A 26,459-nucleotide genomic window follows, 5' to 3' on the forward strand; every position below is an offset into this window, starting at 1 on the left:
TCATTATGGGACATCTCTACTTAGTATCCTTTTTATGATGTTGCCCCTGTTGTTTTAAATTGAATTGTTGTTTTACTTCACCTATGTTTTGTACAGCGCTTTGTGATTTTATCTGTGAAAAGTGCTTTATAAATACAATTTACTTACTTACTTAACCTGTAAACTGTTTTGTTAAGGTGTTGTTATTATTATACCAAATAATACACTGCAAAAAATCAGTTTGAATCGAGAATCGTGTTGAATCAAATTCTCACCCCAAGAATCGGAATCGAATGGCGAGGTGCCCAAAGATTGACACCAATAACAATTGAATATTTGTATTTATTTATCAAAGTTTAAAACATATGACATTTCATGTATTACATGCATTTTTTTTCTGTCAAAATGGAAACAATGACAACATTTTGTAAGAAAGATGAAGTATGCACATTATTTCAAGGCCACGTTAAATGACGTGTCGGGCCGGATCTGGCCCCCTGGGCCTTGAGCTTGAAACTATAAGGCAGACCTGGGCAAATTAAGGCCCGGGGGCCACATGCGGCCCGTTAATCTTTTCAATCTGGTCCATCGACCATTCCCAAATAATTTTTTTAGATCTTTAAGATGGAAAGTGTAGCTGCCATTATGATGTGCAGTGATGTTTTCTAATGACCGTAAGTCTTGAACTATACAAAGTATTTCAATGGTTGGACGCTGCGCTTTTGCATGATATACTAGTTACTATGGTCATCTAATTAGTTACTATGGTAATTAAGTCACAGTAGCTCAAACGAGGCACCAAGCGGTGTGGGTGGGGAGCGTTTCCACAGTGTTTCCAGAGCGGTCAACCTGAAATGCGGGTGTCAGGGACAGACGCGGAAGGAGATTTTCACAACAAAGTTCTAAAGCTTAGTGATGTATCAGATATATCAGATTGTAGGTGGGTTTTTTTACCCTTAGCGTTCATATTTCGCTGTGTTTGTTGCATTTTTGTTGCGTTTCGCTTGATTGTAAAATATGTGGATGGAGAGGGTGGTGTGACGTTCATATGTTGTCAATATTCAGTGTTTTATCCTTCATAGTTAATATTGTAAATCCCTCATTCTTTATTTTCATGTACATTCTGGGTGTCTCATTCAGTAAAAAAAAATGAAAATTCCATTCCGTTTAAGGCGGTCTGTCATAACGTTTTTAGCATTCAAGCATTGTATTAGTGTTCCTAAAAATATACACTACTGTTCAAAAGTTTGGGGTCACCCAAACAATTTTGTGGAATAGCCTTCATTTGTAAGAACAAGAATAGACTGTCGAGTTTCAGATGAAAGTTATCTTTTTTTGGCCATTTTGAGCGTTTAATTGACCCCACAAATGTGATGCTCCAGAAACTCAATCTGCTCAAAGGAAGGTGAGTTTTGTAGCTTCTGTAACAAGCTAAACTGTTTTCAGATGTGTGAACATGATTGCACAAGGGTTTTCTAATCATCAATTAGTCTTCTGAGCCAATGAGCAAACACATTGTACCATTAGAACACTGGAGTGATAGTTTCTAGAAATGGGCCTCTATACACCTATGTAGATATTGCACCAAAAAACAGACATTTGCAGCTAGAATAGTCATTTACCACATTAGCAATGTATAGAGTGTATTTCTTTAAAGTTAAGACTAGTTTAAAGTTATATTCATTGAAAAGTACAGTGCTTTTCCTTCAAAAATAAGGACATTTCAATGTGACCCCAAACTTTTGAACGGTAGTGTATATATACCGGCCCCCAGACACATTTCTTTCTCTAAATTTGGCACCCAGAGGCAAAAAAATTGCCCAGGCCTGCTATAAGGTATTGCCTGAATTCAGGCATAATAGTGATAATAATGTGACATAATGTAATAATGTAACACTGTGCTTCACAGAGCAACAAACTTGCTAGCTCAGCATGTGCACGGCCTATGATTATATCCAAGTAGGGCAGGGGTGTCCAAAGTGCGGCCCGAGGGCCATTTGCGGCCCGCAGGTAATTTTTTAACGGCACATTCTATAAATACGATGAAAAAAAAATAAAAAAACATAAAAAGTGGTATAAAAGAGCAAACAGGTGAAATGTAACAAGAAAATGTTGCATTATTTACTCTAATAACACAAAGCTGCCATGCAGGCTGTTTCTTTCTTTAAAAAATAATAATGAATCAAAATCAATGTCATTATGAATTATTGACCTATTCAAGGCTCCATTTACTTCACATTAAATATTCCACTTTGAGATATTTTGGGGGGAAAATGTTGCATATTTTTTGGTTGCCATTTAAAAAACAAAGTTTTTTAAAGAAGGGCGTAAAACGAACAAACAAAAAACATAAACAACAATAAAACCTATAATTGACGGATAGATCTGAAGTTGATCTTGAGACTATTGTGGTAAAAGTTAAAAAAAATTTCGGATTTATTTTTTTAAACTTTACTGAGCAGTACCCTTTTGGATCCCCAATAATTTTAGTGGGACTTTTTTTTTTTTAAGTGTCATTGCTCAAAAAAATTATGAATTAAAATCAATGTTGTTATGAGTTATTGACCTTTTTAAGACTCCAATTATTATATAATCTCAAATATTCCACTTAAAAATTTTATTGGGGGAAAATAGTGCATATTTTGTGTTTTTTTCCATAAAAAAACACGGTTTTCCTTGACAAAAATGGCATACAACCTAAATCTTTAAAAGCGTTTTATTGACAGATAGACCTAATGTTGATCTAGAGATTTAAACCTTGAATAATAATAATAATACTAAATAATGACACATTTGTAATATTTTTTTTGACCAAAACCTTTTGGGGTCCCCGGGATCAAGTCTGAGTGGAGGCCTAAATGTATCTTTTTGATACATATATTGTATTGGTTGTTAAAATAAAAAATATCAAAATGGCCCCCGCTTGCTTTGATTTTTCAGTGTGCGGCCCTCAGTGGAAAAAGTTTGGACACCCCTGAAGTAGGCCTTTGGGATGGTTGTAAAGACTACATTTCCAGCATGACGGTGAAGTGTCTTTTTTTCAATACATCTAATTTTATATCACACCCCAGGAAGAAAAGCAATTAAATAATGAGGAGAAGCTGAAAAAAACATATTCATCTTATAATTCCACTGATGGTTTTAGCCACCTCAACTGGATCGTCTCCATGCCAAAGAGCAGCGACTCTACTCGAGCTCCTCGCCTCGTCTCTGACGGTGAGTCTGGCCAGTTGCGGAAGAAAAAACATTCCCCGCAATCTCGCTCTTCCGGTCACTACCCAAAGCTTGTGACCGTAGGTGAGGCTGGGAACGTCAATCGACCAGCAAATCAAGAGCTGTGCCTCACGGCTCAGCTTTCTCTTCACCGCATTACTGCCCATGCTTCGCCGCTTCACCTGGCAATTACGCAGGAGGCTAGGTGAGGCTACAGTAGACAAACACACGTCTATAGCTCGAAATACACTATATTGCCAAAAGTATTTGGCTACCTGCCTTGACTCACATGAATTTGAAGTGCCATCCCATTCCTAACCCATAGGGTTCAATATGATGTCGGTCCACCTTTTGCAGCTATTACAGCTTCAACTCTTCTTCAATATATTCTCACTTTGCTCCGTTGTTAGTAAACACAGACACGCCCCCCCCCCCCCTCCCCTCCCCACACCCACATCCACACCCACGCACACACAGAGCGCGCCTCCAGCTTGTGACACAAGAACATCCAGAAGGACGACACTGCAGCGCTCCAATAAAACACTCAGATCTTCTGTTTGTAGCCGATACTACATAAAAAATAACGTAAAATAACGCAGTAACGCATCATGTAGTAACGGTAACTGAGTTGCTGAATATAAAAAATAACGTGTTAGATTATTAGTTAGTTTAGTCTTTATTTGAAGGGACAATGTACAGAAACATTAAGCTCAAAGACAGATATGTTCTGTACCAGATTATAGCTAAATAGCTAATTTCCATCTGCAGTCCCTGGCTACCTAAATTAAAGGGATACAAAAATCATGCAATAAAATTATGACAATAAAATCATACACAAGTATTAAGAAAAAAGTCATAAAATGCCCTTTCATGGACACATACTTAATATACAATACAACCACACCTCATTTACATCATCACACAAAGACAATACATGCTTTTGTAAAAACAACCATGATTTTAACACACACACCTCACAATTTACAATAAAAATGCTCTCATGGATAAATATAATACACATTAGGTTGATGTGTCAAACATAATGCCCATCTTAGTGACCGTGTGAGCACCTAAGATTGCTCCAAAGCCACTTTTTAACTTCAATTGTGAATGAAGAGTAATCTGTTAGACTTTTCAAGTTTGTTGTGAGGTCGTTCTATTCCTTTATGGCTTTATATGAAAAGGCTGATTGTGCAAAAGAGGTTTTACATCTGGGTATGCTACACTGCCCCCTGGTGGAGGCTCGTGTGTTTCTAGTTGTCACAGCAGATGTAAACTGGACAAAGTGCTTAAGTGGCGCTAGTGCAGTGTTATTTAAGATTCGATGGGCCATTCGTATTGATGCTAATCTTTGAATGTTAGCTAAATTTAACAATCTATATTTTTGGAGAACTAAACAATGATGGTGGTGTTGTGGTTTTCGGTCAATTACTAGTCACCGCCGAAACTAACGGCGTTACAGTCCCAACACTGATGTTGGGTATAGACAACATACAAAACTTGTATTTATTGAATCAAAAATATTACAATTTAATGATTTGGTGCATTTGCAAACGGTGAGATAACTGAAAACATGTTTTATATTCTAGTTTCTTCAAAATAGCCACCCTTTGCTCTGATTACTGCTTTGCACACTCCTGGCATTCTCTCCATGAGCTAACTCCTTCACGACTGTTGGAAAACCATTTCAGGTGACTACCTCTCGAAGCACATGGAGAGAATGCCAAGAGTGTGCAAAGCAGTAATCAGAGCAAAGTGGTGGCTATTTTGAAGAAACTAGAATATAAAACATGTTTTCAGTTATTTCACCTTTTTTTTGTTAAGTATATAACTCCACATGTGTTCATTCATAGTTTTGATGCCTTCAGTGACAATCTACAATGTAAATAGTCATGAAAATAAAGAAAACGCATTGAATGAGCAGGTGTGTCCAAACTTTTGGCCTCTACTGTATATTTTCGGCCATATCGGCCATACCTATGCCGCATACATCCGTTAGAATCATCGGATATCGGTAAGAAAGCCAATTTCGTGACTTTCTACCGTATTTTTCGGATTATAAATCGCTCCGGAGTATAAATCGCACTGGCCGAAAATGCATAATAAAGAAGGAAAAAAACATATATAAGTCGCATTTTTTGGGGAAATGTATTTGATAAAAGCCAACACCAAGAATAGACATTTGAAAGGCAATTTAAAATAAATAAAGAATAGTGAACAACAGGCTGAATAAGTGTACGTTATATGAGGCATAAATAACCAACTGAGAACGTGCCTGGTATGTTAACGTAACATATTATGGTAAGAGTCATTCAAATAACTATAACATATAGAACATGCTATACGTTTACCAAACAATCTGTCACTCCTAATCGCTAAATCCCATGAAATCTTATACGTCTAGTCTCTTACGTGAATGAGCTAAATAAGATTATTTGATATTTTACGGTAATGTGTTAATTATTTCACACATAAGTCGCGCACCCCCGGCCAAACTATGAAAAAAACTGTGACTTATAAACCGAAAAATACGGTAGTTTTTTTCTAACAATAGCAGATACACTACCGTTCAATATATATATATATATATATATATATATATATATATATATATATATATATATATATATATATATATATATATATATATATATATATATATATAAGTTTGGGGTCACATTGAAATGTCCTTATTTTTGAAGGAAAAGCACTGTACTTTTCAATGAAGATAACTTTAAACTAGTCTTAACTTTAAATAAATACACTCTATACATTGCTAATGTGGTAAATGACTATTCTAGCTGCAAATGTCTGGTTTTTGGTGCAATATCTACATAGGTGTATAGAGGCCCATTTCCAGCAACTATCACTCCAGTGTTCTAACGGTACAATGTGTTTGCTCATTGGCTCAGAAGGCTAATTGATGATTAGAAAACCCTTGTGCAATCATGTTCACACATCTGAAAACAGTTTAACTCGTTACAGAAGCTACAAATCTGACCTTCCTTTGAGCAGATTGAGTTTCTGGAGCATCACATTTGTGGGGTCAATTAAACGCTCAAAATGGCCAGAAAAAGAGAACTTTCACCTGAAACTCGACAGTCTATTTTTGTTCTTAGAAATTAAGGCTATTCCACAAAATTGTTTGGGTGACCCCAAACTTTTGAACGGTAGTGTATGTTTACCTAAAACACAATTTTACAGAATATCAAACACACAACTGTGCAATCTGATACCAGTCCAAGTGCAGTTTCCCTGTGAAACATTTTGCAATTAGGCCGTACCATCTCAGGAGTCCAATCAAAGGAAAATCGTTTCCAAGCGGACCTTGCAAGAGTTTCCTAATGACGGCAGAAAAGAAGAAGGAGGGGATCGCTTGAAAGTGCCAAGACAATGTCAGAGTCAGAGAAGGAGGAGGGAGAGGAAATGGTGCGATCACTAGAGTAGAAACAAGGAGCGAATTCCAAAGGTGATGAATTCATCATAAGTGTCAGTGACCAGGGCCAGGAGCAAGTCAGCACTGCATTATCATCACAGACTGCAGGTCGTCAAACCACAACCACTACTTCTCTTTGGACTACAGAATGCTTGCTCCATCTAGACCACAGGTGTCAAACTCAAGGCCCGGGGGCCAGATCTGGCCCGCCACATCATTTTATCTGGCTCGCAAACACCTGGAAATGATATGTGTTACTAAAAGACTTAATATTTTCTTACTTAATGTAATTGATTTTTTTCATTTTGACCGAAAAAATATATGTACTAGGGTTGTACATATATACCGGTATCAGTATAGTACCGCGATACTAATGAATCATATTCGGTACTATACTGCCTCTGAAATGTACCGCTACTTCTAAATCACCAATCCTCGCCTCCAAGGCGACAAATAAAGTAAGTTTCTTACAAGTAGCATTATCACTGGAGGACGAGGAATAGCTCGGCGTCAAAATGTAAACAAACGCCATTGGTGGATCTACACCTAACATCCACTGTAATGATACCAAGTCAGTAGAGTATCTAGTTTGATTTGATTTGATTTTTATTAAGGATCCCCATTAGCTGGTTGCCACAACAACCCACTAGTCTTCCTGGGGTCCACAATTCAATACAGTTACAAGTAAAAGCATATAATTATAACTACACAATACAGAAAAATGTTTTAAAATAAAAGCATCAATAAGAGAACAAGCAAACAATTTACAGTCACAGAATAATAATTACCATATAAATATAACTACACAATATAAAACCAAACAAATCATCAATGAGCAAACTAATTGAAAGACTCAGATAAAATATTACTTTCTTTTTAAAAACCTGTTTACTTTCAATACCGGTGAGAATTTGAGGCAGGTTATTCCAGAGCGATACAGATCTATAAATAAAATATTTCCGCAAAGCATTCTTCCTGGGATGAGGGAGTACAAAATAATTGATACTATTATGATTACGTCGATATTTTTGGGGATCACAACATCTTCTTTCGTTTTAAAAAAATGTATATTATGTTTATAAACTCAGGAAATTTGTCCCTGGTCACATGAGGACTTTAAATATGACCAATGTATGATCCTGTAACGACTTGGTATCGGATTGATACCCATATTTGTGGTATCATCCAAAACCAATGTAAAGTATTAAACAACAGAAGAATAAATTATTATTACATTTTAACAGAAGTGTAGATAGAACATGTTAAAAGAGAAAGTAAGCAGATATTAACAGTAAACGAACAAGTAGATTAATAATTCATTTTCTACCACTTGTCCTTCATAATGTTGACAAAATAATAGAATGATAAATGACACAATATGTTACTGCATATGTCAGCAGCTAAATTAGGAGCCTTTGTTTGCTTACTTACTACTAAAAGACAAGTTGCATTTGACCCATCCCCTTGTTCCACCCCTTGGGAGATGAGGGGAGCAGTGAGCAGTAGCGGTGGCTACAGCTCACTGCTGGGAATCATTTTGGTGATTTCACCCCCAATTCCAACCCTTGATGCTGAGTGCAAAGCAGGGAGGTAATCGGTCCCATTTTTATAGTCTTTGGTATGGCTCAACCGGGGTTTGAACTCACGACCTACCGATTAGCTGTAAAAGCTAACTATGGCGAGAGATAAGCTAGCTTCTACGTCAGCACGAAAGGCATTTGAGTTTGTAATGCACAACACTGCGATAAGACCCCACAAGCTTGCTAGCTTGTGCGTGTTAGCTTCCTGAGACTCTTATTTTGTTAGTGCAGGCAGAATGAAGCAGCGCTTTTATCGTGAAGGCAGGAACTGTGCAGTCGGTCTTTAGAGTTTTGATGGCAGGTACGGCGCGAGAGTCTGTTGAAATAAAAAGTGTTTCTCGCCTTCCTGTCGGTCATTTTTTCTTAATAATAATCTGGCAGCAGCCAGCGTCATCTCACAAGATCCTCGGGTGCCGTGAATGTGAAAACAATTGACGTCTTGGTGAAGATTGATGATCGCTAATCGCTAAGTAAGATTAAATATCTCAAATAAGGGTGATATTTGCTTATTTTCTGTCTGATAAGATAATTCTTCTCACTAAGCAGATTTTATGTTAGTGTTTTACTTGTTTTAAGTGTTTTGGTCCTAAATGATCTCAGTAAGATATTACAGCTTGTTGCTGAGATTTGATGACCTATATTGAGTAAAACATGCTTGAAACTAGAATATCAACTGTTGCAAAGCTGTGTCATCAACACTCACAAGTATAAAACTACTTTTTTTAAAGTAACAATTTCTTATTTCAAGCATGAAAAAAAAAATCATGACTTTGACACAATTGTGTCTCATATTAAAACAGATGACAGCAAAATGGACTTTGCTGTTTTATTTTCAATGAAACAATAGACAATACGTACTCATATAGTAGTACAGTTGGCACAGTACAGCAAACTGACAGTTAATATTTAAACATTTAACATGTGACATTTCTAACAATTTTGAACAGAAATAGTTCATACACATTCAGATAAATTCCTCAAAATTACAATTAAAAAAATGTTGGCCGGGGGCCGGGCTGTATATATACGCACTAATTGACTGAAAGAGCACGCACTTGGCGCGACGATGTCATGTTGTCGATGGAAAAATGCATTTTTAGATTATATGATTTGCCTGAGCGGCTAGGAAACCCCGAGAGTAACACGCCTTGTTGCCTTTCCCTTAAGAACAATAAATTAGTTTTTAGTAGAGATGTCTGATAAATGCTTTAAAATGTAATATGGAAAATTATCGGTATCGTTTTTTTTACTATCTTTATCTTTTTTTTTTGTTTGTTTGTTTTGTTTTTTATTAAATCAACATAAGAAACACAAGATACACTTACAATTAGTGCACCAACCCAAAAAACCTCCCTCCCCCATTTACACTCATTCACACAAAAGGGTTGTTTCTTTCTGTTATTAATATTCAAGTTCCTACATTATATATCAATATATATCAATATATATCAATGTGCGTGCTGCTGGTCCACTAATAGTACTAACCTTTAACAGTTAATTTGACTCATTTTCATTAATTACTAGTTTCTATTTAACTGTTTTTATATTGTTTTACTTTCTTTTATATTCAAGAAAATGTTTTTAATTTATTTATCTTATTTTATTTAATAAACTTTTTTTAAAAGGACCTTATCTTCACCATAACTGGTTGTCCAAATTAGGCATAATAGTGTGTTAATTCCACGACTGTATCGGTATCGGTTGATATCTGTATCAGTAATTAAGAGTTGGACAATATCGGATATCGGCAAAAAAGCCATTATCGGACATCCCTAGTTTTTAGTATAAGTTTGCTGGTTTAAAGAAATGTAATGCCGAGCGCATATCATTATGTCAAGATAATGGCACTAGCATTTACTTCATTTAAGAATATTTTTCAACATATTGAGCAAAAAAGGTCTCTTTTTTTTCTACCAAGAAAAGTGCAGTTGTTATTAGTGAGAATATACTTATTTTAAGGTATTTTTGGGTTCATTGAGGTTAGCTAATTTGACTTGTTTTGGAAAGTCTTGACAAGCCAAATTTTCTTGTTCTATTGGCAGATAATTTTGCTTAGTTCAAATAAAATACCCCTAATTTTTGTATTATTTTTTTTCTTGTTTTTGAACACTTAACTTTTTGCAGTGCACACCCTCCACCATCAATGTGCACCCCTGGTATAAAGTAATGATTGTACTCGTGTGAAAGATTCCTTTGTAGTATAATTTTGGGTTCCTAAACATGAATTCCATGGGGAACACATGAACCAGAACACCAGGATTGACCTCCTTCCAGAACGCACCTGGGTAGAGTCTGGGTTATTTCAGAATAAATCCTGGAGTACATTTATTTTATAAAGGGAGTCTGTACAACCATACCCCCCCTCGGCCAAGAAGTCTATTTAGACCCGAGCCACAAAAATGTCTTTTCAAGCCTAGCCCATTTCCTCCTGGCCATCTGAGGTTAAGTACTTTATTGAAAAGGTGAAAGATGTGCAGAGGTCAGTCCTGCTGGTTGAAATAACAGCACTCCTTATAACACAACATCTTCCTTGGCGTGTTCTGCTCTCCTACCTTGTGTTCATCAGCTGACGTGTGCCAGAATACACAGGCCAGGAGATTACTTGATACTTTTTTAGATCTAACGTCTTTAAGGACCATCAAGGCCGACCACAACTCCATTCCTCTAGTCAGGAGGCATTTTGAATTCAATCTTCCTACTTTGTATTCTATATTCTGTACTATGGTTGTCCCGATACCAATATTTTGGTACCGATGCTGGTACCAAAATGTATTTCGATACTTTTCAATATTTTTCTAAATAAAGGGCACCACAAAAAATGGCATTATTGGCTTTATTTTAACAACAAATCTTAGGGTACATTAAACATATGTTTATTATTGCAATTTTGTAAAATAGTGAACATACTAGACAACTTGTCTTTTAGCAGTAAGTAAACAAACAAAGGCTCCTAATTAGTCTGCTGACGTATGCAGTAACATATTGTGTCATTTATCATTCTATTATTTTGTCAACATTATAAAGGACAAGCGGTAGAAAATGAATTATTAATCTACTTGTTCATTTACTGTTAATATCTGCTTACTTTCTCTTACAACATGTTCTATCTACACTTCTGTTAAAATGTAATAATCACTTATTCTTCTGTTGTTTGATACTTTACATTAGTTTTGGATAATACCACAAATTTAGGTATCAATCCGATACCAAGTAGTTACAGGATCATACATTGGTCATATTCAAAGTCCTCAAGTGTCCAGGGACATATTTACTGAGTTTATAAACATAATAATGTTGTGATGCCAAAACATATCGATGTAATCATAGTAGTATTGACTAGATACGTGCCTGTACTTGGTATCATTACAGTGGATGTCAGGTGTAGATCCACCAATGGCGTTTGTTTACATTTTGATGCCGGTGAGCTACGGTGTGTAGTGAAGCATGTTTAGCTATTCCTCGTCCTGCAGGGATGATACTTGTAAGAAACTCACTTTATTTGTCGCCATGGAGACCAGGATTATTGATTTAGAAGTAGCTAAAACACTGCCGACATATTTACTGAGTTTATAAACATCTTATGAGTTTTTTTAAAAAGGAAAAAAGATTTTGTGCTGCTAAACAAATATTGATGTAATCATAGTAGTATCGACTAGATACAGTCCTGTACTTGGTATCATTACAGTGGATGTCAGGTGTAGATCCACACATGGCGTTTGTTTACATTGTGACGCAGGTGAGCTATTGTATCCTCCTACGGTGTGTAGTGAAGCATGTTTAGCTATTCCTCGTCCTGCAGGGATGATACTTGTAAGAAACTCACTTTATTTGTCGCCATGGAGACAAGGATTAGTGATTTAGAAGTAGCTTAAACACGGCAGACTGCGGATGGATGTTAGCCGCTAGCTAGCTAGCCATGTCTTAAAACACCTCTTCCTGAGGGCGTTTCAGTGTTATAACTTCACCTGTATCGTCAGTTTTTAGGTCAAAATGCGTCCATTCTCCCTTTTCTGTCTACACACTGTGTCTGCTTGTAAGTACTCCGTGATTGTGCGCTGCCGAACATGCTCCTCTGCTCGTAAACCAGCAATGTCATGACGTGACAACGCTCCGTCATGCCCGTTAAAAAAATAAGAAAAATTAAAAAAAATGGGAACCGGTACTTTTCAAACAGAGTATAGTACGAGAGATGTCTGATAATGGCTTTTTTACTGATATCCGATATTCTGATATTGTCCAACTCTTAATTACCGATACCGATATCAACCGATACCAATATATACAGTCGTGGAATTAACACATTATTATGCCTAATTTTGTTGTGATGCCCCGCTGGATGCATTAAACAATGTAACAAGGTTTTCCAAAATAAATTAATTCAAGTTATGGAAAAAAATGCCAACATGGCACTGCCATATTTATTATTGAAGTCACAAAGTGCATTATTTTTTTTAACATGCCTCAAAACAGCAGCTTGGAATTTGGGATTTTGAGAGAGCATGAGGAGGTTGAGGTGGGCGGGGTTGAGGTGGGGGGGAGGGTGTATATTGTAGCGTCCCGGAAGAGTTAGTGCTGCAAGGGGTTCTGGGTTTTTGTTCTGTTGTGTTTATGTTGTGTTACGGTGCGGATGTTCTCCCGAAATGTGTTTGTCATTCTTGTTTGGTGTGGCTTCACAGTGTGGCGCATATTTGTAACAGTGTTAAAGTTGTTTATACGGTCACCCTCAGTGTGACCTGTATGGCTGTTGACCAAGTATGCCTTGCATTCACTTGTGTGTGTGAAAAGCCGTAGATATTATGTGACTGGCAGTGCCTTTAAGGTTTATTGGTGTACACAGCGACGTTTTAAAAAGTCATAAATTTTACTTTTTGAAACCGATACGATAATTGTGAAACCGATACCGATAATTTACGATATTACATTTTAAGGCATTTATCGACCGATAATATCGGCAGACCGATATTATCGGACATCCCTATATAGTACCGTTTTTGATTCATTAGTACCGTGATACTATATAAGTAGCGGTATACCGTACAACCCTACTGGAAACCAGTTTCAGCAAAATGGAGACAAAGCTACTGCGGTGACAAAGTGATTAGCTCCAGCGTGGAGGACTTCTGTGCACCAGCTCCACTACTTTGGCCTCTAACTGCCTCTGCGAGGCCTTTGTCTCTCTGATGACATCACAGATCATGAGAAGCTCCAGAAGGCCTTTTGATGCCCGAGACTGTCAGCAATGTTGCTCTCAAGTGGCCCACACTGTCCAACTGCATGACTCATCCTCATCCTGCCCGGCTCACGCAACTACAGGGTCCTCCATCTGTTCACAGCTCTCCTCTCTCTTTTAGAGCCACTCTTCCAGTATTTCCCATCTTTGCTGCCATGTCACTGCTCATCTTCCACCTCTGCAGGCGACTAAACTCCCCTTCATTGTCTTCTCTTGCTGACATTTTAGGCTCGTTAGTCGTGTCGCTGCTTGTTGCTTACCTGCGTTTTCACCACGACTACCTCAAAAATATACACATTCAAAATTGTTTTGTTATCGGTTTGCCACCTAATCATACTTGCCAACCCTCCCGAATTTTACGGGAGACTCCCGAATTTTAGTGCCTCTCCCAAAATCTCAACCATTTCTCCCGATTTCCAGCCCGACTTAAGGCACACCGTGCGGACCTGAGTGAGGACAGCCTGTTGTCACGTCCGCTTTTCGTTCATATAAACAGCGTGCCGGCCCAGTCACGTTATAACATCTACGGCTTTTGGAGAGTGCACAACTGCACACACAACAAGAAGGAGACGAAGCAGAAGAACGAAGAAGAGGCAGTCATGGCGACGCCGAGTGACAGAGAATAGAACGAGGATGGACAATTCAACCCTAAACTCACTCCTTTCCTGCAAATTAAATTTCACAGATGCTGCCCATACCTATGCTCCTTCAAAGGCTGTGCTACTGGCTGCAAAGCATTGCACTTTCAAATACAACAATGAGTAGAGGAGTGTTATGTGTGTGTATATGTGTAAATAAATGAACACTGAAATTCAAGTATGTCTTTTATTTATTTATATATATATATATATGTATATATATATATATATATATATGTATATATATATATATATATATATATATATATATATGAATATACTCCACCCCGCTGTCCCGGCCCCGCCCACGCCCACGTCATATTCCCCCCCCCCCCCCCCCCCCCCAAAAAAAAAAAAATCTCCCGAATTCGGAGGTCTCAAGGTTGGCAAGTATGCACCTAATAGGTCGGCCACCTGCCGGGATATGATTGGCCAATCATTCCGGAGGTGTTTAACAGCGGGTTAAGAATAGGAAAAAGTAATTCTGGACTATAAGCCGCTGCTTTTTTCCTACGCTTTGAACCCTGCGGCTTATAAAATGGTGCGGCTAATTTATGATCCCCCCCCCCCCCCCCCCCCTCTGCTAATTGCCATAATGTTTTGTGTTCAATGGCGCCATCTTTTGGACGAGTTGAAAGTGTACTTCTTGTCTTGCCTTAAACCCAAAGTAAAACCATCCATAGCGTTACTACCCAAAAGGATTCCCCATTCATCACTCCAGACAACGTTTGTACTTACTTACTAAACCGTAAATTCCGGACTATAAGCTGTTCATTTTTTTTGAACGCTTTGATCCCTGTGGCTTATAAAACGGTGCGGCTAGTTTATGATTACCCCCCCCCACCCCTCCGCTAATTGCCATAATGTTTTGTGTTCAATAATTGTGTTCTGTGGCGCCATCTTTTGGACGAGTTGAAAGTGTACTTCTTGTCTTGCCTTAAACCCAAAGTAAAACCGTCTTTCTGCCCGACAGGATTCCTTATTCATCACTCCAGACAACGTTTGTACTTACTTACTAAACCGTAAATTCCAGACTAAAAGCCTTTCATTTTTTGGTACACTTTGATCCCTGCAGCATAAAATGGTGCGGCTAGTTAATGGATTTTTTGGTTGTTTTTTTTTCGCTAATTGCTATAATGTTTTGCGTTCAATAGTTTTCAACAAACCCAAGCAGAGGACCGAAATGGTGTGTTATTGTTTGTGCTTTGGCGCCATCTTTTGGATGAGTTCCCTCACTGCAGTTACTGCGAGTTTGAAAATGCACTTCCTGTTTTGCCTTAAACCGAAAGTAAAACAAGTCCGTGGCGTTTCTACTCCAAAGGTTTCTTCATTCATCACTCCAAACGTTTGTAAGTTTTACAATATAACTAAAACAATTCCTACTTACTAAACCCTCTCATGTGTGATGTCTGTAGGAGTGTTTTCATGCGTATTTGTATCGTAATGCAACGAAGCTCGCGTCGTTAGCATTAGCTATTGTGCTAACAGGTCTGCAAGTGTCTGTGTTAGTATCGTTACATTACAGTGGCGTTCTTTTTGTATTGTTTCAGTTTCGTAAATTCACCAAAACGTCAGCGGGGAGTTATTGAGTCTGTTTAGCTGATTGGATATCTAGCTTCCGCAACTAGTGGATCCATGAGGATGACTTCTGTTTTGTCTTATCAGCCGTTATACTGCCGTGTTACAGACACTGTTTGGAAACAATTAAATGTTAAATAATAAACATTTACAAAATATTTCGGTGAAAATAACTCATTTTACAACATATATATCTGCCGCTTATAGTCTAATGGCTAATATATGGGGAAAAAAATGTTGCCTAAATTTAAGTAGGTGCGCCTTATATACCGGTGCACTTTAACACACATGCACAGAAAAAGACACATTCAGGTACACGTGATGGTGACGTCAGTGGTCCCTGAAGTGTCACAGCAGTGAATTCAGCAGAGAGACTCTCAAACCAGACTCCAGATATAGCTCATGAGAATCAGGCTGCTGCACGGAGCCTGTGAGCAGGCGTTTGCCCACAAAGGAAAGTCGTAAGACTATGAAATAAATACATCGGTGGGCTGTTCACAATCAGTGTATTTGAGTGCTATCTGTTATTTTACAACTTTTAGGTTTAGACCATGTCCACACCAACACAGATAATTGAGGGTGTTAAAATACTATTGGGTATATAGTAGAGACGTCAATGGCTTTTTTGACGATATTCCGATATTGTCCAACTCTTAATTACCGATACCGATATCAACCGATACCGATTAACACATTATTATGCCTAATTTTGTTGTGATGCCCCGCTGGATGCATTAAACAATGTAACAAGGTTTTCCAAAATAAATCAACACAAGTTATGGAAAAAAATGCTAACATGGCACTGCCATATTTATTATTGAAGTCACAAAGTGCTTTTTTTTTTTTAACATGCCTCAAAACAGCAGCTTGGAATTTGAGACATGCTCTCCCTGAGAGAGCATGAGGAGGTTGAGGTGGGCGGGGTTGAGGTGTGCGGCGGGGGGTGGGGTGGGGGGTGGGCTAGGGGGTAGCGGGGGGGTGTATATTGTAGCGTCCCGGAAGAGTTAGTGGTGCTGCAAGGGGTTCTGGGTATTTGTTCTGTTGTGTTTATGTTGTGTTACGGTGCGGATGTTCTCCCGAAATGTGTTTGTGTCACATATATATATATATATATATATATATATATATATATATATATATATATATATATATATATATATATATATATATATATATATATATATATATATATATATATATGTGTATATATATATATATATATATATATATATATATATATATATAAATGACTTCCAGTGAATTCTAGCTATATATATATATATATATATATATATATATATATATATATATATATATATATATATATATATATATATATGTATTTTATTATATATATATACATATAAATAAAAGAAATACTTGAATTTCAGTGTTCATTTATTTACACATATACACACACATAACACTCCTCTACTCATTGTTGTATTTGACAGGCTGTCCTCACTCGAAAATTCGGGTGGGTTGGCGATTTGTTAAGCTTAGCTACTTTTAGACCGATGTAGCGAGATTTTTGGTGATTTAACCCCCAATTCCAACCCTTGATGCTGAGTGCCAAGCAGGGAGGTAATGGGTCCCATTTTTATAGTCTTTGGTATGACTCGGCCGGGGTTTGAACTCACAACTTACCGATCTCAGGGCGGACACTCTAACCACTAGGCCACTGAGTAGGTCAATGAACACGTAGATTAATATTACTACTTTATATTGTTGTTGATACAATATTTATCATGACTTGGTGCCGTTTTGGGGGGTTGAGACACAAATTAAATTGATTTCAATGCATTTCAGTAGGAGACGTTGATTTGAGGTACAAGCAATGTTCCCTCTAAGGTGCGCGCCTGTACAATTGCGCACTGATCAAGCGTCCTCTGCGCACGGCAAATCTATGCCACGCACAAAATCCAATAAAAAAATAAGCGCATAACAATTTTCGACACGGCACGGACACGACAGAGAAAACAGTTTTCGTCATCATTGTTCAAATATTGTAACGTCTGTCGAGACGCTTTGAGGACATGAATTCCATCCATCACTTTACTGAGCAAAACTCTTTATTGTCGGCCATAAACACATCACCAAAACATTAGTAAAAAAAATGATATCTAGCAAAAGTGGTTATTTTCTGCAGTACAAACCAGACCAAAAGCAACTTTGTTATATCAACAGCAGCCGCTCGCTCTTTCTCACTTGCGCCAACACATGCACATATGGCACTTAGCCAGTGAAGCGTTTACAGCCACACAAAAAGTCGGACAACTCCAACACCACACATAAAGTGTCATTCCAGGTCGTTACACTATGATTTACCAATCAAATGTGTGCTTATTCTAGTGTCATTTATTAGGAATCTTAATTTATAAATATTAATCATGAAATGCTGTTAGTATATTAAATAAATACTAATAAAAATATATTTTTTACAAACAGGAAGTTGTAGGAATGTACACATGATCCCCTGCTTACATCTCATTGTGCAACATGTGAATGTTTTAATTGGGAACTAAATGCAATGTCTGAAAGGGGTACAAATTATTTCCAAAGCAGGACCTCCACCCAGACAAACAATACAAGTACACAGTTCATGAAAAACAATATTTTTTGTTATTGTCATTGTAAGTGGGCCTAAACACTTATATTAGAAAATAACCTCATGGAAATGACTGCTGTCCTTTGATTATAATAATAAGAGAATGTTGTCTGTCTATCTGTGTGGGCCCTGCGATGAGGTGGGGACTTGTCCAGGGTGTACCCCGCCTTCCGCCCGAATGCAGCTGAGATAGGCTCCAGCACCCCCCGCGACCCCGAAAGGGACAAGCGGTAGAAAATGGATGGATGGATGGAGATGTAACTTGTTATTTAGTCAGGTTTGGGACAGGTGTGCTGCTGGTGTAGCCACAGTGTGCACGTCTGATGTTGCTCACATGGGCTCCACTGAATGCTCAGGGAGTTTTTGCGTTTGCTCACACACATGAAAAATTAGAGGGAACTTTGGATACAAGTGTTTTCAATTAAGAGCTCCGTCACAAATCCAATTAAGCTTGTAAACTGTCAGTCAGAATACCGAAATAAGCCCCGAGATTGCAAAAAAAAAAAAAAAGGTGTGAAGAGTGCAAGGTGTTAAAATGGAAATGTGGGAGGGTGATTAAGAGCGGGGGAGGGAGGGGGAGACACCATTTCATTAGACTTTGATGCACAAGATGGTGCATTCATCTCAAGGTGTTAATGCCAGGTGTCCACAAACATGTGCTTGAGCTATGTGCATCTATTCCTGTGACTAACATAGGGCTGTTTCTGTCCGCATGCACAGAGACTAGAAGGATCCAACATGGAGCAGCTGCAAGGCCTCACAGGAACACCTGCATGGGCGTCCTCCTCCTGGCATTTACAAGGCATCAATTATTTGGTAGGTGTGAGTTTGTTAATTAGTTGGACATGTTTTTGAGCCGTGTGGTACCACGGATGGGTTGTGGCAGACATTATATGTGATATATTTTATATATTATATTTAGGGCTGCAACAACTAATCGATTAAATCGATTAAAATCGATTATAAAAATAGTTGCCGATTAATTTAGTCATCGATTCGTTGGATCTATGCTATGTGCAGAGGCTTTTAAAAAAAAAATTTTTATTTGTATTTTTTTTTTTTTTTAAATAAACTTTTATTTATAAACTGCAACATGTACAAACAGCTGAGAAACAATAATCAAAATAAGTATGGTGCCAATATGCTGTTTTTTTCCAATAAAATACTGGAAAGGATAGAAATGTAGTTTGTCTCTTTTATCCGATTATTAATCGAAGTAATAATCGACAGATTAATCGATTATCAAATTAATCGTTAGTTGCAGCCCTAATTATATTATATATATATTATATGTGATGGATGATTATTGTATTGACTTTATTTCGCTTCTTTTGGCACGTGTGCTCACAATAAGATTTAAAGTTTGTTTTGTGCCCTTTTCGTCGTCACTAAAATGAATGTTGATGTTAGCTTGTTGTCGATGCTTCATGATGATGTGTAACTATCAGTACCAATAAGCACATTTTATAGCGAAATTACGTGAACAGAACCGGAGCACCCGGATGATAGCCAGACAGTGTTAAGGGACGAGCTGTATTGTTGGTCTATCACAGTGGTGTCCAAAGTGCGGCCCGGGGGTCATTTGTGGCCCGCAGACCGAGTTTTGTTGGTCCGCGGCATATTGTCGGAAAATAAAATGGGAATATAAAGAGAAAAAGCTGAACATTTCCACACAGAAAGATCCCTAGCCCGGGATTGAACTCAGGACTACTCAGGACTAGAGATGTCCGATAATGGCTTTTTTGCCAATATCCGATATTCCGATATTGTCCAACTTTTAATTACCGATTCCGATATCAACCGATACCGATATATACGGTTGTGGAATTAACACATTATTATGCCTAATTTTGTTGTGATGCCCCGCTGGATGCATTAAACAATGTAACAAGGTTTTCCAAAATAAATCAACTCAAGTTATGGAAAAAAATGCCAACATGGCACTGCCATATTTATTATTGAAGTCACAAAGTGCATTATTTTTTTTAACATGCCTCAAAACAGCAGCTTGGAATTTGGGAAGTGTTCTCCCTGAGAGAGCATGAGGAGGTTGGAGTAGAGGGGTAGCGGGGGGTGTATATTGTAGCGTCCCGGAAAAGTTAGTGCTGCAAGGGGTTCTGGGTATTTGTTCTGTTGTGTTTATGTTGTGTTACAGTGCGGATGTTCTCCCGAAATGTGTTTGTCATTCTTGTTTGGTGTGGGTTCACAGTGTGGCGCATATTTGTAACAGTGTTAAAGTTGTTTATACGGCACCCTCAGTGTGACCTGTATGGCTGTTGACCAAGTATGACTTGCTTTCACTTGTGTGTGTGAAAAGCCGCAGGTAATATGTGACTGGCCCGGCACGCAAAGGCAGTGCCTTTAAGGTTTATTGGCGCTCTGTACTTCTCCCTGCGTCCGTGTACACAGCGGCGTTTTAAAAAGTCATAAATTTTACTTTTTGAAACCGATACCGATAATTTTGAAACCGATAATTTCCGATATCACATTTTAAAGCATTTATCGGCCCATGATATCGGCAGTCCGATATTATCGGACATCCCTAATTATAATATACTTAGTCGCCTATAACACAAAGCTGACACAAATTGTTGGCTTAAAATATATATAATATCTTTAGCATTTTTTTATTTTATTTTGTTTATATCAAAAAGGTCCCTGCGTACTTTTTAGGATGCGGTCCCTGGTGGAAAAAATTTAGACACCCCTGATAAAATATTAGAACAGTGGTCGCCCGAATACGGCCCGCCAGCGTCCAAAATCTGGCCCGTGGAAAGTCCCAAGTGTTAAAAAAAAAAGTATTATTATTTTATTTATTTATTTATTATTATTATTTAATCTGTCCTTTCTTGCCCATTCGTCAATCCATTTTCTACCGCTTGTTACTCTTGGGGTCTCCTAGCCGCTCAGGCAAATCATATTGTCTAAAAATGCATTTTCCCATCGATAACATGACGTCAAGTGCGCGCTCTTTCAGTCAATTAGTGCGCAAGGGGAAAAAATTTTAAAATCGTTGGGGAAACGTTTGTCCGGACAAGAAAGATATTCTGAACGCGGTGAGTCTGTCTGCATCTACAATTACCATATATACTGTATATACATATATATATATACATATACATACATATATATATATATATATATATATATATATATATATATATATATATATATATATATATATATATATATATATATATATATTATATATATATATATATATATATATACGTTAGGTCAGGAAAAAACACAGAGGCTATTTCATCCCTACAAGCCTGTTTCACAGGTTTCTCTGCTCTTCAGGGGATTTTATGTTATTTAAAATACACAATTGAGCACTGTATAACGGATAAACTACATAAACCTCGACTATATACAGTATATACACACATATATATATATATATATACAGTATATATATATATATATATAATATATATATATATATATATATATATATATATATATATATATATATATATATATATATATATATAAGCGGTGGAAAATGGATGGATGGATGTATATATATACCTGTATATATATACACTACCGTTCAAAAGCCAGAGTCGCTGCAGCGTGAAGCGGACTGCTGCACGCCTCGGGGAGAGAAATGTGGTGGAAAGGCAGCTTCTACGGATTTTGTAATAGTGGCCATAAGTATTAGTACAGTAGCTACAACTGAACCAAATAGTGGAGTCGATGATGTGTGCAGCAGACTCTACTGCAGGACTGTTCAATAGGGCCGCAGTTCCAAGAGCCCGAAGGCTCAGGGGGCCGGACTTGGAACTGTGGCTGTTTCGTCAGAAAGTGCCTCCACAGGAACCAGCACCAAAATGTATTTCGATATTTTGTCAAAATTACACTACCGTTCAAAAGTTTGGGGTCACATTGAAATGTCCTTATTTTTTAAGGAAAAGCACTGTACTTTTCAATGAAGATAACTTTTAAACTAATCTTAACTTTAAAGAAATACACTCTATACATTGCTAATGTGGTAAATGACTATTCTAGCTGCAAATGTCTAGTTTTTGGTGCAATATCTACATAGGTGTATAGAGGCCCATTTCCAGCAACTATCACTCCAGTGTTCTAATGGTACAATGTGTTTGCTCATTGGCTCAGAAGGCTAATTGATGATTAGAAAACCCTTGTGCAATCATGTTCACACATCTGAAAACAGTTTAGCTCGTTACAGAAGCTACAAAACTGACCATCCTTTGAGCAGATTGAGTTTCTGGAGCATCACATTTGTGGGGTCAATTAAACACTCAAAATGGCCAGAAAAAGATAACTTTCATCTGAAACTCGACAGTTTATTCTTGTTCTTAGAAATGAAGGCTATTCCACAAAATTGTTTGGGTGATCCCAAACTTTTGAACGGTAGTGTATATATATATATATATATATATATATATATATATATATATATATATATATATATATATATATATATATATATATATATATATATATATATATATATATATATATACACATGTATACGTGTGTGTATATGTATATGTGTACAAATGTACACATATGAGCTTCAAGAGGTAGTCACCAGAAATGGTCTTCATTTCACAGGTGTGCTTGAAGCTCATGAAGAGAATGCCAAGAGTGTGCAAAGCAGTAATCAGAGCAAAGGGTGGCTATTTTGAAGAAACTAGAATATAAAACATGTTTTCAGTTATTTCACCTTTTTTTATTAAGTACATAACTCCACATGTGTTCATTCATAGTTTTGATGCCTTCAGTGACAATCTACAATGTAAATAGCAGAGGTGGGACCAAGTCATTGCTTTGCAAGTCACAAGTAAGTCTCAAGTCTTTGCCCTCAAGTCTCGAGTCAAGTCCCGAGTCAAGACAGGCAAGTCCCGAGTCAAGTCCAAAGTCAAGACTGGAAAGTCTCAAGTCGAGTCCCAAGTCCTGCATTTTGAGTTTCGAGTCCTTTCAAGTCCTTTTAACCACAGACTAATATTTTTACACAGATTGTGTATGCTTTTAAAACGCTGTATTTATTTATTAAAACAAGTGCATTTGAAATTGCAAGAAAAAAAATTGTGCTGACATTGCAATTCATAATAGCACTATTAACAGTAATTTTAATAGTTTAAACAATTTTAAACATTTAACTCATTCCTTTACAGAATAAACACATTTGCAAAAACAAACATTAACATACTATTGGTTGTATTTTATGAAAATAATATTACCACAGAGTTGAGAAGGAGCAAAGATATTCAATATTTGTATGTGAAAATCACAAATAAATCTTCTGGGGGAGGATGACACCCCTACAGGGGTTTGGTTTACAAACTTTCAGCCCCACCTAAAACAAAATTCACCACACGCCACTGATTATGATGCATTCTCATTTTAGGCAAAATATAAGACAATACTTTATTAACAGTATAATTGTAACCAGGAATAAGTCTTCAAGTAACAATATTTAAATACTAACATTGTTGGGTAAAACAGCATTTGGTTTTATTCTGAATGTAGTGAAACAAATTGGTGGTTTTAGCTGATATAAAGACTTTCAGGTGTTTATATATGTTTAAGTATTTGGCAGACGCTTTTATCCAAAGCGACATACATAAAAATAAATACATAACAATCACTGTAAACATTATCATTTAAGGGAAGAATGTAATACAAAATATCAATACAAAGTGTCAAGACAGAATAAACTCTCTGCTGCTGCAGCAACAGAGATACAGTCTATAGGTCCCTAAGATATATAGATATCTAATGTATTCATACATTGTTTATGTAGGATATACGCATGTATATATAACCTAATCATATTGTTTCTTCAATTTAAAAATAGCTTACCGTTTTTTCCCCCTTCTCTGGGATTATATTCCCAGTTTTGATCTCGGACGTCTGGTCACTTATAGCGTATAAGAATATTATATTACTGTTAAGCAAACTATGAATAATAAAACTTGCCAAAACATGTGTCCGTTATCATAGCTACACGTATGACAAAAAACCGCGTGAAAATCAGTGGTATTCAGTGAGGTAAAATGAATTAAATGCGCTGACAGTTCATTGCTCCTGACAAATAAATTGCACTGAGTGGAGCGGATCACCACTCCAAGATGGCGGCCCCGCGTCTCGTCTGCGCCAGTAGGCAGTAGCGCTCGATGCTGCGTACCCTTAAAACATGTTTATGGTTATAACGTTAGCAGTGAGTTTACAGCCTCACTGATTTAACTACACAGCAAATAAAAGTCATGTTACTTAGCCAATAAACGTTATCTTACATTCAAAACTTACCCTTCTTTGGGCAACTTCAAATGTCGAACGAAGTTGGAAGTTGTTGCGTCTCCGTCTGTAAAATTCAAACTGCGTGATTTGCATACGCAATTCGTTTTTTGTTGACCAAGTCGTAGTTTTTGTACCCGAACGAAACCAACTTTGGCATAATTGTTTCTCTCTGCCGCATTGTTTGACAACTCTTGTTCGGTGGTTGTCCTGCAATTTGATTGGATGAATGCTGTGTGATGAAAACAACGTAGATCTAATTTGATTGGCTGTTGTACTGACAGCACACCAGCTGACAGGCAGCACACACGCTGATGGACAGACACGTACAAAATGAAAGATACGGAGCGCTCCCAAATAACTTTTTAAGCTTTGGGTTTTGGGGAAAGTAGCAAGTCATGTCAAGTCAAAAGGCTGAAGTCCAAGTGAAGTCACAAGTCATTGATGTTAAAGTCTAAGTCGAGTTGCAAGTCTCTTTACATTTTGTCAAGTCGAGTCTAAAGTCATCAAATTCATGACTCGAGTCTGACTCGAGTCCAAGTCATGTGACTCGAGTCCACACCTCTGGTAAATAGTCATGAAAATAAAGAAAACGCATTGAAATGAGAAGGTGTGTCCAACCTTTTGGCCTGTACTGTATATATATATTTTTTAAATACAAAAAATAAAATAAAAATGTTAATCGATTATTTATTATTTGGAATCGTCTAAAAATCGGTACAAATAAGAATCGCAATTCATTCAAAAAAAAATAGACACCCCTAATGTACTTATTCTCATCCTAATTTTGAAAGTAAACATTAAATACCTCAGCCTTTACTTTGCTGTCTTAATAATTCAATGAATTAATTAAATCCAAGCATCCAACTTGGTTCTTTTACTTACTCTGATTTGTCAACCTGCTAAAATGTCTCTTTCTATGCTGCCTATTCACGCACACGAACCAATGGGAAACCTCGAGGAACAAAATGTGTGTGTGTGTGTGTGTGTGTGTGTGTGTGTGTGTGTGTGTGTGTGTGTGTGTGTGTGTGTGTGTGTGTGTGTGTGTGTGTGTGTGTGTGTGTGTGTGTGTGTGTGTGTGTGTGTGTGTGTGTGTGTGTGTGTGTGTGTGTGTGTTAGAGTTACATTGAGAACAAACGCCTGATTATACTAGGAGTGTGTAGCTCCTGTCTGTTTTGGGTTGATAACTGCCACGCCGTACCTTTTTACTAAAAATCATATATTACATATTACTTTACACCATTCATACTACCACCTTTTACAGTAACGGGGTCAAAATAAATTGACTGGAGTTGAGTACGTTTAAGTCTGATGCAATAAATTACACTTTCCCTCCAGCCAGTTACAGCAAAAATGAGTCTTCAAATGGAGAGAAATGAGCTATAGAAAGCAGAAAGGAAAAAAGTCGAGGTATATACAAACCCCGTTTCCATATGAGTTGGGAAATTGTGTTAGATGTAAATATAAAATTAATTTAATGATTTGCATATCCTTTTCAACCCATATTCAATTGAATGCACTACAAAGACAAGATATTTGATGTTCAAACTCATAAACTTTTTTTTTTTTTGCAAATAATAATTAACTTAGAATTTCATGGTTGCAACACGTGCCAAAGTAGTTGGGAAAGGGCATGTTGACCACTGTGTTACATGGCCTTTCCTTTTAACAACACTCAGTAAACGTTTGGGAACTGAGGAGACACATTTTTGAAGCTTTTTTTAGGTGGAATTATTTCCCATTCTTGCTTGATGTACAGCTTAAGTTGTTCAACAGTCCGGGGGTCTCCGTTGTGCTATTTTAGGCTTCATAATGCGCCACACATTTTCAATGGGAGACAGGTCTGGACTACAGGCAGGCCAGTCTAGTACCCGCACTCTTTTGATGTAACACGTGGCTTGGCATTGTCTTGCTGAAATAAGCA

At 37.3% G+C, this 26,459-nt stretch overlaps 2 protein-coding genes across 9 annotated transcripts in view; one reads left to right on the forward strand and one right to left on the reverse strand.

The window, feature by feature from the left end:
- Nucleotides 1-26,459, reverse strand: part of caskin1 (CASK interacting protein 1) — a 275,600-nt gene that overhangs the window by 191,015 nt on the left and 58,126 nt on the right. The gene's annotated exons all lie outside the window — the stretch shown is intronic.
- The window catches only part of LOC133642635 (phosphoribosyl pyrophosphate synthase-associated protein 2), a 327,925-nt gene that overhangs the window by 186,639 nt on the left and 114,827 nt on the right, over nucleotides 1-26,459 (forward strand). For all 4 annotated transcript variants that reach the window (XM_062036958.1, XM_062036957.1, XM_062036959.1 and 1 more), the window contains one exon: nucleotides 18,983-19,078. In XM_062036958.1, coding sequence (XP_061892942.1) covers nucleotides 18,983-19,078 — 96 coding nt within the window. The remainder of the gene's footprint in view (nucleotides 1-18,982; nucleotides 19,079-26,459) is intronic.

Source organism: Entelurus aequoreus, linkage group LG25 (assembly GCF_033978785.1).
Source record: "Entelurus aequoreus isolate RoL-2023_Sb linkage group LG25, RoL_Eaeq_v1.1, whole genome shotgun sequence".
Lineage (NCBI taxonomy): Eukaryota > Metazoa > Chordata > Actinopteri > Syngnathiformes > Syngnathidae > Entelurus > Entelurus aequoreus.